The sequence below is a fragment of the Leptonychotes weddellii genome, chromosome 10, assembly GCF_054177405.1.
Source record: "Leptonychotes weddellii isolate Sample4059 chromosome 10, ASM5417740v2, whole genome shotgun sequence".
Lineage (NCBI taxonomy): Eukaryota > Metazoa > Chordata > Mammalia > Carnivora > Phocidae > Leptonychotes > Leptonychotes weddellii.
The window spans coordinates 115,912,509-115,928,052 of record NC_138378.1 but is presented as its reverse complement, the minus strand read 5'-3'; the positions used below and the strand labels follow the sequence as shown (position 1 = coordinate 115,928,052).

Below are 15,544 nucleotides of genomic sequence, written 5' to 3'. Positions count from 1 at the left end.
TATAGAACAGTACCTTGCATACATCTGTACATGAATAACATTCAGAAATAATGGAACTAAATGAAAAATAACTTTCAATAGTCCTTTTTAAAAAACTCAAAAGTTTCAAACAAATTAACACTTTATCTTCTGTAATCCAGAATCTCATAATAAGATAACTCTTTACAGCTAAATCCTGAAAGCAATAAAAATCTAACAAACAAATCACATACAAATTTTCTCTATAGTAGGTAAATCCTATAAAAGGTAGCTGATTTCCCACAAAAGCTTTAGGAATCGGGAAGGTTTCTACATCTCCTTTATCATCTTCGATGTCATCAAAATTGCTGCTGTCGATGTCACTGCTGAGCTCAGGTACTACAGGAGCTGCCGCTGTTAAAAGAAAAGAAATAGATTATTTTCTTCATAATCAAAATATATATTAACCACCCAGATTTTGTTTTATATCAATTACATATTAGTAATATATATTAATGCCAATACATTATACATTAATAATATATATTCAATAACATTATGATTTACTATAGAAAATTTTGGTAACATGTTTTACATTCTATCATTTCAAAAAATTAAAATTTTACTAAGTATTTTATTACTACATTAGAGCAGGTTTAAGTACAGATAAATCAATTAAACAAGGAAAGCAATATGATATTATTCTAGGTATTAAAATTGCAAGCGGCAGTAACTTGCACACACATTCTTTAGTCTGTGGCTTTTTACATTCTTTAAGTAAAACATTTCTTACTCTTAAAATGGATTAATTGTCAAACACACATAAAGTTAAAATGAATTACTATGCTTATTCTAGTATTCACCAAAGTACAGTCTATATAAATAATTAATTACTGATTTATTAATTCAAACACATTCAAATTAAGGGCTATTTCCCCCATTCTGAAAATTTCTGAGATCCATAAAGAAACTTGACAAAATAAGAAATCTGTTTATTATAAAAGTATTAAGAAATATTTTTAATGAATACAAATTAGTTTAAGGTGTTGAGGAACATCTAGTTATAGATATTGCCACAGAACAAATTTGAAATGAAACCTCTCAATTTAAAATTAGTTAGCATTAAGTGTATCAAACATGATTACTAATTCAAAAGAGGAATCAATTTCTGAGATTTAAAATACGATGGAATGGAAATATTTAAATTTACTGACTTACTCTCTCTTATGTTATCCCAATTCCATTGATCATTCTTAAAGAAAGGATGCTGTTTGATTTCTTCTACCCCATTTCTCCCAAGTCGTACCTCCCTAAACAATGCAGTTAAAGATTGTATTATAAAAAGATTACAAAAAAATAAATTAATTCTTATCTTGCCTAGGATCAAAATAAGGATCACAAATGACTTTGAGTTATCTTTATTAAAAGTTTCGGCTTAAATGTTTTTCAAAAACAAGCAATGCCAATTTTACAATATATGATCTCTCTAGATTAAAAGGACTATAAAGTATAGTAAATGCCATGGAAAGGGAAATGTATTTCCATCTGTAGTTTGTATCAAACAAAAGTACACAAGAGACTTTCAAATAAAAATATTCATCTGTGTGTGCCAAAACTGCATGACCAACTCCAGGATGTAAAATGGACAGGTTTAACTTCAGACACAGAAGAGTTATTCGAAGCCTCTCTAATAAAAATGTAGCACAGAGTCTGCTTGAGATTCTCTCCTTCTCCTTCTGCCTCAGTCCTTCCCCCTTCCCGCTCATGTGTTCTAATAAATTTTTAAAAATCTTTAAAAAAATCAAAATTAAATCAAAATTAAAAAAAAAATCTCTTCTTAAAAAGAACTCACATATTGTTAGAAACTATCAATCTTTAGTCTCATAAATTATATCTCTACATTTATATTAAAATAATCATTCTGAATACAAGAAAAACAATATTAACAATTCCATTCTTTGACCCTTTCAGTTTTCAATGAAGATTTTATGGAAATAAAAAACATCTTTTTTTTTATATGCCCCTGGAGCCATGTTTAATATAAACAGAAAAACCTGTAAACTTTAGAGGGAAGTACTGCTAGCCACAATGATGGCATTATATTCTTTTCCAAATCTCTTTCTCTACCTGCAATCATTCCTTAGACTACACCACCTCCCCCCACCCCAATAAATTGCTAAGGCAAATCTTTCATTAACATGTGCTATGTCCTATTTTATATTTTATCTTTCAGCACAAATTATGGTCATCCTCATCAACCCATCTAGTCCCAAATCAAACATACAGGATTTGTTCTAAGTTTATCAGCATGGATTGTCTGTTAATCAGATAATTAACAAATCTTATAATTGATAAACATATTAAAATGATTAACCTCTCTAATGAGAAAAAAGAGCAGTAACTTTTCTTGCTTCAGATGGAAAAAATTCATGATATTCGGTTTGATGAGAATGAGGAAAGTATCATCAATGGAAATATACCCTGCTGTGACTATTCTGGGGGTCAATTTTGTAACACCAAATCAATTTTAAAGTGTGTATCCTAAAATTCCACCTTTAAAATTTTATCCTACAGAATGTATGCAAGATAAAAATGTATGAGGACTGTCACTGTAGTACTGCTTGTAACAGCAAATGGCTAACAAACAATATGGTTTGCTGAGAAAGCATAGCACTTTTGAGCTAGAAATGCCCTCAGTTATCAATCTGATCTGATCCCACTGTTTATGGATAAGTAAAATTTCCCCAAAAAGTAAAGTTATTTCCCTAAGATCATAATGCTGGTGAGTAAAGTTTGGACTATGGTGCATGCACTCCCCTATAAAGGTTGGTCCTTTGACAGGCTGACTCTTATCACAAATCCAAAAGAACTGAATAGAAAGGCCAAGGAAGAAACTCCAAAGAGTCTTCTATCTTCCCTTTTTGAGATAGGTTTCACAGCATTGTTCACCTACTTTGTTTTAAGAAACACAGAATTTCTAGGGCAGACTTACTCTTTTCAAACGCAAATAAAAAAGGGCTGGGAAGGAGGCGCTCCCAAGTCAAATACAAATAGTTTTTGAGATTATAACCTGTCAAGTATGTATCTGCACAAAACACTCTTCTCTCAAAAGTTGTACAGGAAGAGTCAGATGGCTTAATCACTTCAAAGGATAAAATGTGAATAATACAAGTTTTATTTCTCTCAAATGCATTATCTTACCAAGTTCTATTTTTTCTTTTTAGACATGAAGGTAAGGTTAGAGTTAGATTACAGTGGGGTTGCACATACATAATGATGAGAGTAACCCAATACCAGGCCTAACAGTAGGAAAAGGCTAACCCAGAATTAAAAGCAATTTGGATAAAGAGAATGACAGATTTCATATGTAAATAAAAGCTATGCTTTCATTTCTACAAACTTAAAAGTTAAGGGCTCTCTACAAAGAAATTCAACGTATATTACCTATCTGTTAAGAAGGCACAAATGAGATTCTTCGCATGTTTAGAAATTTCTGCATCTTCAGGGAAACAGAGTGAGTTTTTATGATCCATAATTTTGCTATATGTTCCTACAAGTGAATCTGCATAAAATGGAGTATCCCCTAAAATTCCAAGAAAGAAGACACTGAGTGTAACAGAGAATACAAATTAAAGACTTTTCATCTATTATTTAAATATGTTAAGTTTAAATTCGTCACATGCATGGAAGAATAACTGATCTATGTGTCTCAGTCGAAACACACCAGCACATACCAAGGACATATTTAAATTTGAACCACACCAATGTACCATCAACTCTTAAAAGCAAAATAAAATCAATGCTGACTCTAGAATTTGTTATTGTTTTTACAATGGGGAAGATTACTAAGTAGGGTCAGATCGATCAGAGTCCTCTAATGCTTGAGCTGGATCAGTCTTTTTTGAGATTACTCTCTAGAGCTGTGTTATACAATACCGTAGCCACTAGCCACATTTAAGTTCAATTAAAATTTAAAGTTTAATTAAATTTAAATCTAAATTAATTAAAATTAAATAAAATAAAAATTTCAGTTCCCTAGTCACACTAGCCACATTTCAAGAGCTCAATGTGGCCAGTGCTCACCATACTGGACTGTGCAGACATAAACCATTTTCATCATGATAAACTGGACAGTGCAGCTCTAAGAGTTAGACCAGCCCTATTATTTCACATGCAAAGATTTGCTTAAGATGACCCATAGCTAGAATTGAAAATGGCAGAAATGGTCTCCCAATGCAGTGTTCTTGCAGACTAACGGTTATGCTAAAGAGGCACTGGAGTGTAAAGACAGAAAAAGTTGAAGGCACCATTTTGGCCAGTACTCATCGAAAGCCACAAGAACTAAAGGCCCTGCCAGTATGACTCAACTATAAGTCACCTTAGTACAAACCAGACTTTCCCAAATCAGACAATCCAAAATTTCAAAAGGGGGTATTCAGGTAGTTTTTGTTTTCAAAGAGGGCAAAGGGGTGCTTTGAACTCAAGATTTTTCTAGTGCCATTTTTAATTACAGTAGAGTCCTTTAAATGAAGTCCAGTGCTAACCAACCTAGGCAAGCACCTGAGTAAGCTCAGAATACTGTAAATCAGTGTCATTCAAAGTCATTAAATTCAACTCATGGGTTGAAAACAGTAGCAGGTATTTAAATGGTCCCTTCACAGGAGCTATGTGACTTTCTCCAAACTGTTATTTTCTAAATCCCTAGGAGAGTCTAGGCAAATGATAGAATAATTCCACTTTAAAAAGAATACAAGATGCACCTAATGTATCATCAGATTGGGCCAGAGGTGGGGAGAATGGACAGCTACCTGGGAACATACCCTGCATGTAAAGAGATGCACTACAAAAACAAAGGCCCTAAACAACTTAGGTCATACTATGACATGAGTTTAAAGCATAGCAAGATCAATACTACATACACAAAATGGTCATCAAGAGAAGGCAATTTATGCCACAAAAACATTCCATGATTATTATTTAAATTTGAGATTTGCCAAAATGTTCTGATTTTTTTAAGCAATAATCATAATAATCATACAGATTTTACAGATTTTCCACCACTAATTTTTTTTAGGGTCATCCTCTAGAAAATAAATTCTCCAATTTCTAAAAATATTTTTTCAACTTTAAAGTTGTTTCATATAATGTTATTAGCCTTATCACACTTGCCTCAGAAAATAGATTTAGCTGTATCTGCCCTCATCCCCAAGCCAGATGATTCAGTCATTGGCTTCCTTAGCCAGAAGATATTTTTGTGACCCCAGTACTTAGGAATGGGAAATCTTAAGAATGAAATCTATGATATAAAGAAAAGTTTTGAAACACCGGAGCCTTTCAAATTTTGACTTGGTCAAAGTGAAAGAAATTATTAGATTTGCCTCTGAGTTTTCTGAGAATGAAATATTATAAAATATTTTTATCGATAATCAAATGGTCAATAACTATGATTTACTTTACTAGAATTAAAACCATATGTAAATATAAATAATAAACAGAAGAAACATAGTCGACAAAAATCAATTACGTAATTATGTAAACAAACTAAAGAATACTTGAGTTCTCTATTATTGGGACAAATATTAACAGCCTTATTCTTAAAATATTCACAACAAATACTACTGATCAAGAAAATCTTAGACTAGAGGCCCACGGCAGCTGTAAACTTGTTTCTTGTTCTAACATTTTCTTCACACAAAAAGGCCCACTGAAGGATTATTTCCTAGAAATATACTGTTGATTCTTTTTACATTCCACTAAATCACTGTGCCAGTACAATTTGGTTTTAATTTTCCAATTAATAATCTGTCATATCTGATACAACTGATTTAAAGTTTTTAAAAATCCCACTTCTTCCACAGGACATAATTAATTTCCTTAGATTTTCAAATTCTTGACTTAAAACTAGTGTTATGAGATTGGTTTTGAAAAAAAGACAAGTTAAAATATTTACTTACCCACCAGCATCTCAAAAAGGAAAACACCCACAGACCACCAATCACATTCTCGCCCATAGTAACCATCACCCCCTTGTGATTTGAGAACCTCAGGTGAAATATAATCAGGTGTTCCAACTGCCGTATCACAATGCACCATGCCTGTCTGGTAGAGAGCAGAGATAAAGAAAAACAGTTGCATGTAAAAACATACACACAGAAATGCAACTAATTCATTTATTACTACATATATATATATAGTGGCTACAAATTGCTACCCAACAGAACTTCATTGCTGATACAGCTTTGGGAGGACAGGAAATAAGAGTATTATGAAATGCCTACAAGTGTCCAGATTACAGGAAATCAAGGATAACTTTTCAACTCTAAAATACAGGAGGCTCCATCAATGCAAGAAGGAAAAAGTGGTAAACTCCATGGGAATCCCAAGCAAATCAACATCTTTTGTTTCTCTTTCTTACACTACTAAGTAGTTACAAGGGAAGTACAAAATGTGATCTTAAGGCAGTGACCTGGGGAAAAGAATGAGAGAGAAAGGAAACTTTGGTGTTTTCAAAAGAAACTGCAATAATTAAGATTACAAAGAGCCTAGTTTGGAGGCTGGATAAAGAAACAGTTCTTAATGTATTAAGAAAAAATGGAGGAAATCAAATGTTTAAATTAAAAGATCTTAACAACTTGAAAGCTACACCACCAAGCTGCGTATTTAGAAATATGGAGCTGTGGCATCAAGATATTTGGCAAAATGATAAAAAACACCTTTATCTGTCTTTAGTTTCGGTGGGTAATAAGACAATCTCTATCTGATGTCTTTCTGACAAGGACAAGAACCATTGTAAATATATGTATGCATGTGTGTTTTGTAGCATGTATGTGTGTGTGTGCTGTAAAATTAAATCACCATAACAGTATAATGCTAAATAATATTCGTTCACCTCCAGCTCTATGCAAACTTGCAAAGTCTATAGGTTAATTTAAATGCCCTCCATTTCCTTTACCTGCCAGGTAAAGAGTATGTCATCCACATTCCTCATAAGGAAGCTAATATAAATTCCCAAAATACTAAGTATTATGAACACCTTGGAAAAAGGAAGTTCCATGTATTTCGTAAATATGATTTATGTAAACGTATTTAAGTGCAATAAAATATATGTTAATCATGGGAAATTAATTTTGAAAACAATCTTTTCATTCTTCAAATTAGCAACAATAACTCAATGATTTTACTTTCCCAAGTTTATAGCAAATAGAGAATAGAAGTCATTTTAGTTTGAATATAAATTAATAAAAGTTCTGAATATAATTGAGCAAATTACGAGGGCAATAATTTGTATGGATTAGTACTTAGGATAAAAGATGAAAAACAACAGTGCCTAACTTTAAAAGGCAGGGTATATTTTTATCATGGACTCTCTATACTGCTGTTAGAGGAAACATTAAGAGACTTGTTAGAGTAAACAAAACTCATTTCACATGTATCCACAGAAATTAGACTTTAAAAAAATGAATCCTGTGAGACTCAACAGCTAAAACCTAACTGGACACACACACCAAAAAAATGCCATTAGAAGAAAAATTATTTAGCATTCAAAGGTTTAGAGGGAGAGGAAAGGATAAGATAAAAAAATAACTGGCATAAAGTTAGGCTGTAAAGGATGGGACAAGTTAGGCTTTAAGAGGGAGAAAGAGGTATGACAGTTTAGAAAGAAAAAAAAGCAAAAATAAAGGAACAAGAATGACTTTATATAAAGCATATTCAGGAAATGCAGTGAAGGGGCACCTGGGTGGCTCAGTCAGTTAAGCCTCTTACTCTTGATTTTGGCTCAGGTCATGGTCTCGGGTTCCTGAGATTGAGCCCTGTGTGGGTTCCACACTCAGCACAGAGTCTGCCTGGGATTCTCTCTCTCTCTGCCCCTCCCCCTGCTCATGCTCTCTCTCTAAATAAATAAATAAAATCTAAGAAGAAAGAAAGAGAAAGAAAAGAAAGGCAGTAAAGTCCAAATCAGCTAAAAGTAAAGTTTCACAATGATGAAGGTGGGAAAGGTAAGATGGAGATCAATTTGAATAACCACTTGCAGAATAAATACTTTGGCAGGACTAAAGAATTTTTAGTAGGTAAACTATGTGAACAACACTCTGCTTTTGGGAAAATAAATATTTCAACCACAATTTTTGACTAGCATACTGGAGGTTAAAATTTTTTTAAATAAACATTTGGAAAAGACATTTTAAAACTGTCTCATGGAGAAGTTCTCAAATTACATGAATACATAATCTACATTTATGACAAGTCTCTTCTCCTATTCTAAAGAAATACAGAAAGAATAAACCAGAAACTAAAAAGACCTGGTTTACCCACGGCGGGTGTGGGTGGGAAAAGGGTGGAAAGAAGGGAGTATGGGAATGGGGTAGCAGGAGTAGGGAGGACAGGATCCTTCTCTGAGCATACAATTTGTACAGTTTTAACCCTTAAAGCCAGAGGAATGCTTCACACATCATAAAGACTGTAAATAAGCAATTAAAATCAACCAGGATGTGGCGGGGGGAGGGGGGATACTCCAAATGGAATACAAACAGTAAGAAATGAACCTGTTTTATAAATTAGTAACAAAACCACACCAAATGGGGTAGGGATGAAAAAAACTAACCTAAATAACTTTGGAAAACAGTATCTATAACAGATAATATAAGGCTAACCTCAAAAGGAACTGCACAGAAATAATACATTCTAATTAGTAAATCTGTTTGTCACAAAGGTAGGAATTAGTAATTCTGAAATAATTTTATGTGTCTCCTAGAGCTGAACAAGTAAATATACTGTAGATAATGAGAGCCAGGTTTCTTTCTTTTTTTTTCCTAAGATTTTATTTATTTACTGGAGAGAGAGCAAAAGCAGGAGCAGTGGCAGGGGGAGAGGGAGAAACAGGCTCCCCACTGAGCAGGGAGCCCTACGCAGGGCTAGATCCAGAGCCGAAGGGGATCATGACCTGAGCCGAAGGCAGATCCTTAACTGACTGAGCCACCCACGTGCCCCAAAAGAGCCAGATTTCTCAGTGACCAAAGTAGAAATTATAAAAAAGAAAGGAAGAAGACTACAATGAGCCCTGTAGTGTAGGAAAAGATTCAGAAGTATCAGTATGAACTCATGATTTTTAGTAGCCTAGATATACGGATAGATAAGTACAGAATTAAATATGAACATGTGTGTGCATATGGATTAGCACATATAGTATATTCAGTCTACATGTCTCTGCTGACAAGGCCTAGAAATAATGGCACTCGAGGAGGAATAAACGTATCTAGTGCCCAAATACTGATTTCTAAATACCATTCTTAAATAAAAGAAATCTGAGCTTTCTGGAAAAGTGGCTGATTCCAGAGCTGGGACAGAGAAAATACAAGTCTTTCTTGTATTATATAGTGCCAAAAAATAAGAAAATGCTCCAAAAGGGGGGCATGGCTAAGACATAGGAGTCAACCTAAGGAACTAAATAAGCAAATTTTGAACTGAGTTTCAATGTATGAGTAGGAATCTGCCAAGTAAGCTGTATGCAACATCATATATGAAGGCCAGGAATCATTAAATCATTGATTTCATGGCATAAAAACAACGGTATGTAATTTAAGACCAGTAAACTATAAGGCACAAAAGATCAAACGATAGAGAATGAGGGTGAAACGTGGAAGGGATATCATAAGAAGCTTCATATAGCTAAGGAGTTTGAACTTTACTCAGTAGATGACAGGAATCTACAGAATGGTTTTAAGCAGGAGAGCAACATAAACAGGTATGCATTTTCAAAAGCTTCCTCATGAGTACTTAAAATGGGTAAGATTACATGTTTATTTGCTAAAATATAGCTGGTGTTTTATAATGGATAAAATATCATAATTGGAGAGATTCACTGAAAACACAAAACTGGTCAGTCATAAATCCTGAGGTTGGCCAAAGAAATTATTCTAAATGCTTCCTGTGAAAAGTGGAAAAAAATTGTAAATGGAATTCTTAATTATCAGAAAAGCATTAAGAGCCTTAGCTTGACTGCTACACAGGCAGGAGCCTACTTGGTCCATTTTAATGATTAAAAATGAGTACTTGCAGGGGCGCCTGGGTGGCTCAGTCGGTTAGGCGACTGCCTTCGGCTCAGGTCATGATCCCAGGGTCCTGGGATCGAGTCCCACATCGGGCTCCCTGCTCAGTGGGGAGCCTGCTTCTCCCTCTCCCACTCCCTCTGCTTGTGTTCCCTCTCTCGCTGTGTCTCTGTCAAATAAATAAATAAATAAAATCTTTAAAAAAAAAAAATGAGTACTTGCAGCAGGGATATGCCTTTCTCAAACAGGCATATCCCTCACCTTATAAAATTCTCGGCTAGTGCAAAGTCCTGCTTCTTCTTTGTTCTATCTAAAAAACAGCCCAAGTGGTTTAGAAGCCCATGTCCATTTGCACTGTGCAGTGCCCAAGGCACAAAAGGCTGCCTGTTATTCTAGTTATCTCCTGGGGGTACCAATTATTAACTTTTATTAGGACTCTGGTTACAAAGTTGCATAGCTTTTGAATGGTCTGTCCCTACTACTCCCATAAACCTATTCACTTCTATGTATAATTTTGCAGAAAATAGGGTTTTTTCAGAAACACAAATAGAAATACCTCCATTTTAAAAACTGATGTCATTTGTAGAAGGGTTAAGAACATTAACAATTTACTGATTAGCTTTTAAAGAAGTATAGCCTCATTTAATCAAATAGTACACACTAGAATATTAAGGGATATAATTTTATATTATTTTCAGGTAACCTAAAACACTAACATAAAATATGCCATAAAGGTGGTAAAGGTGGCTATGAAATGCATAATGACAAGCAAAGAGGGAACTCCATTTACCTAACTAAACAAGCAATTTTAAATAACAGTACTTCTTGGCTATCAACCGAGACACATCTAGACGTAAATATACTACACTGCGACATTCACTCACATCTACATATTTTTTTCAGAGAGAAAAAAGAGTAACAGTATCCAGGAAACTGTGTAAACCACAATTTATTAATGAGAGAACTTACTGACATATGCCAATACTCTTAATTGCAATAGTAACCAATTATTTTAGTCTTTGTAGGTTATAATATTTACTTGTATTTTATTTTTGCATTTATCCATGGCCAGAGGAGCTAAAAAATAATTTGCGAATCTCTGTCTATATTGTAGATAAAGGGTTGGCAAAGTTTTCTGTAAAAGGCCAGTAAATATTTTAGGATTTGTGGGCACACCAGGATCTCTACCTCATATCTTCTTTTGTTTTTTAACCATCTTTTAAAAACAGACAAACCATTTTTAGTAAAGGAGCTGTACAAAACCAAGCCACAGGCCAGATCTGCCTTGTACTCCAGTTTGCCAATCCCTTCTATAGACGTGCAGATGAATGAGAACGAAACTAGGAACATTTCTAACGGCTTTGAGACCATAATGATAATCAAACAGAGGCCAATAATGAACCTGAAACTTGCAATAACATTTATTCATATTAACAGCTAACATAACAAAATTATAAATTCTATGTACGATAGCTTTTAATAAAAAACTCCTTTATTCTTCAACATATATAGTTGTTCTCATCATTAGTATTACTTGAGGAATGGAGTTCTGGGGTACAACAAACAACATTTTTAAACTTCAGTGTTTAAAAAATATATATTTCACTACATAAAAATTAAGAATTCCTGTTCAAACAGACACAAATGTGTAGCTGACTGGAAGATGAAATGAGCAATATCTGTGGAATCACTACTAAGATTATATAAGGAATTCCTGAACATCAACAAGAAGTTGATTTTAAAAAGGTTAAAAGATAACACAAGTAATTCATGAGATAAATGACTGACAATTATACGAAGAAAAGTTTGACATCATTAGTTATAAAATAAATACAATTTTTAAAACTTACTACCTTACACCAATGGAATTGGTAAGATTTAGAGAGTGAGTAATAGGAAGAGTGAGTAAGAATACAGAGAGACATGATCTCTAATGCACCACTAGCAAGAGGTTATAACATTTACAGCCATTCTGGAGGTCAGGTAATACTTTATTTATGTATCCTCTGAGTCAGTAGTCCCACTTCTTCTAAGTGTATATATAGAGGAAAACCTTGTCAGAATACACATGGGACATGTCTGAAGATGTCCAACATCAATGCTTAGGTTCAACATAGTCCTGTTAGTAGGAGGGAGCTGATGTGGCCTAGGAATCCAACACAAGTGGGAATAAGTAAAATTAATAGACAGATACTATGGAACACTAAGAAGGAATGAGCTAATTTACATATATCAGAATAGATATAAAACAAGATTGAGTGAAAAAAAGTAAAAAAAAAAATGACATCCATACCATTATACACTTATACACATGTACACTGTATTAACAGTCTGCAAGAGCTTATAGTAAACACATGACAGTGGCTATTTGTTAGGGACAGAGAGAATAAGACTGAAATGGAAAGGGGGAAAACATCATAAAACAAAAACCAGATGAAGCCTTTCTGTTGACTCCTAATGACAGTAAGCGATGAACCAAAGAGTATAATTAGCTCAGCTATATGTACCTGAATTAAAAAATAGTAAATAAAATTATATAAGTCACATTTTATTTTGCCTTTTAAAGAGACAATGTAAGAGATTTAAACTGCTAAATTTAGTATTTACTTACATGCTCATATTCTATAAAAACCATATTCTGTCCTGTTCCCCACACTCTATACCCTTTTTTCCTAAACCATCATTTCCTACCCTAAAAATATGTGGTGTGACTTATATCTCTATACCCTCCCAAAAGTTTTGGTTTAATTAAAATCAGAATACACCCATGGAAGCACAGCACATAAACATCACTCATTATGTAGAACAGACATAAAAAAATTTAGCATTCCATTAGAAAATTATCTTATACTTTATTTTCATTAAAGATAATTTTTACTATTAACCATTTCACACTGTATTATGATAAACACCACAAGAGGGAGCTTTGGGGACAAATGTTCCATCTACTAAACACTGATGTATGCAAAAGATGGACACAGTGATATACATAATCTATGAAGAAGACCAAAGAAGAAAGGAATGTTAAGTTTTAGTTGAGTAGACAGGGCATACAAACCTAGATACATGAAAATGGCCTATGAAATACAGCACAAATTCTAAATAAATCAGAACATTAGAAGACTGATCAGTCAGATTAGGATTATCAGGAAGAACTTTGTAAATGAGGTAAAATCTGAGCTGAGCCTGGAAGAATACAGAATGCTGATGAAGGTAGTATGATCTATAAAAGTGAATGTCACATAGGTGGCATGAATAAGAGGTAAACAGAAAAGAAAATCAGCTTAATTAAAAATAAACATCTTGATAAGATATTTTTGTTAAGAAATACGATTAGCTATATAAGCATACTGGAAGGTTATAAAAACCATACAAAAGATAGTATCTAGTTTGTTGTCAACACACACTAACATTAAAGAGTCTGATACATATAAATCACCCCTAGATCCAACAGAGAAATACAAGCAAACAAAAAAAACAAAAAACAACAACAAAAAACCCATGATTCCTCCCCATTAGGAACTACTGCCAGGAATTATATATATACTTGAAAGAGAAAAAGAGAAGAGATATAAATTTTGCAACAAAAATAAATCAACATCATAATTAGCTATCAGGTTAAAACTACTGAATCTATTAATTATAATGTGAATTGTTCAACAGGTAAAGTACACAATAGATGATGTTCCTAAATTTATTCGATATGATTGATGCAGACAGGGTTGGTAGGAGACAGTAACATAAACTTCTTACCTTAGCTTTTTTCTTTTTAAAGGAAAAATACAGAAATAATAATGGTGATGGAAATAATACCCATGTACCTTAATGTATATTTTGTGTCCTATTCTTCACCTGGATCATTTTGCACATGAACTAGTTTTAATTGCTTGCCACCATTCTATGGGGAGATACCTAAGTTATCTGTACTTTTATTTCTCTTGTATTTACCAAATCTAGTACTATATAGGAAATAAAGCACTCTGTAGCTAGATGAATGATCAGTAAAAAAAAAAAGTTTTATTTTAAGTCACTACACAGCAAAACTAAATTTATCTTTGTTTAAAACTATAAAGTCAAGATTTGAAGCTTCATTTTTGTTTTTAAAAAACTAGCTTTTTTTTTTACTTGCTTATTACTTACTTCATCCATCTTCATACATGTGCCAAAATCTGCCAACTTTAGATGTCCATGTTTATCCAAGAGCATGTTGTCAGGTTTTACATCTCTGTGAATTAAGCCCATGGAGTGTATGGCATCCAGAGCAAGAACAACTTCAGCAGTATAAAATTTGGCCCATTTTTCAGGTACATCATAGTTACTCATAAGGTTTACAAGATCTCCACCAGGCATGTACTCCATTACCATGTAGAGATACTTATCATCTTGAAAAGCACAAAAGAGCTGTAAAACAAAACGAGAAAGGAAAAAAAAAAATTTTAAGGAAAAAAAAAAAAACCCAAAGCTTAAATGGAACAAAACCCAAAACAATTATTACTACTGAAAAAGACAAATTATTTTACAACCAAAAGAGTTGAATTTTATGAAACCTTTGATTTTAGATTTGGACATCCCTAATGGAAAAACAGGTATCAGACAAAGCTTTTTATATAGTTAACTTCTTCATGCTGAAAAATAACATAAATGAATCATTTTCCCTCTTAGAGAATATAAGAATCTATTTAAATAGAGATATTTTAAAAGAGAAACAGAAGGAGGGACATAAAAGGTGAAAGAATGACAGAAGAATTCATAATTTTAAAAAACAGCTTTCTGAAAACAAAACAAGCTACTGCACCTAACTCACAAAAAAGAAAGCTGAGGGGGTAGGAGCAGTTGAGAAAAACCTAAAAGATACCATATTCAATAGATATGAGAAGAGGGAGTAAGCACCACACCAGTGGAAAAGAGTGAGTTGCGGGCAGCCACACTTAGAATAGGGCCTTCTCCTCTCTCCTATCCCCCATCATCTTGCTCATAAGCAGCTAGTGGCGCGCAGATTAGAGCAGCGGCATTGGGACCAGAGAAATCACACCAAGCGAGGTTGCTACTGACTCCCCAGAGGCATGGGAACCACAAATTCAGAAGAAAAGTTATTTGTACAGTCTACCCAACATGTCCCAACCCACCCCCCAGAAGCAAGCAATGCAAACAGAAAAGGTTTCCACAAACAAATAGGGAAAACATAGAACAAAACCAAGAACTCATACTCAGAATAAATAAAAAGAATTCCTACAAATCAATTCTTTTAAATCAACAGACGACCTAATAGGAAAATGAAGAAGAATTAAGCAGGCATTTCACAAAGGAAGATATTCAAAGATGAAAAGGTATGAAATCTCATTAGAGAAAGATGAATTTAAACCTCTGTGAGACACCACTTTGCATGCACAAAAATGACCAAAAATGACCAAAAATTTTAAAACTGATAATACCAAGTGCTGGCAGGGACAAAGGAAACTTACAAACTAAACTTCTATAACCACATTGAAAAACAAGCTGTCACCACCTACTGAGATTGATTATAAGTACCCAAAAATGCT

General features: G+C 33.6%; 1 protein-coding gene across 1 annotated transcript in view; it reads right to left on the bottom strand.

The window, feature by feature from the left end:
• The window catches only part of ROCK2 (Rho associated coiled-coil containing protein kinase 2), a 64,741-nt gene that overhangs the window by 39,901 nt on the left and 9,296 nt on the right, over positions 1–15,544 (bottom strand). Inside the window, exons 2-6 of the mRNA XM_081797196.1 lie at positions 14,145–14,405; positions 5,913–6,057; positions 3,403–3,541; positions 1,177–1,268; positions 213–372 (exon numbers count right to left, since the gene is read on the bottom strand). Of these exons, the coding sequence (XP_081653322.1) occupies positions 213–372; positions 1,177–1,268; positions 3,403–3,541; positions 5,913–6,057; positions 14,145–14,405 (797 nt within the window). The remainder of the gene's footprint in view (positions 1–212; positions 373–1,176; positions 1,269–3,402; positions 3,542–5,912; positions 6,058–14,144; positions 14,406–15,544) is intronic.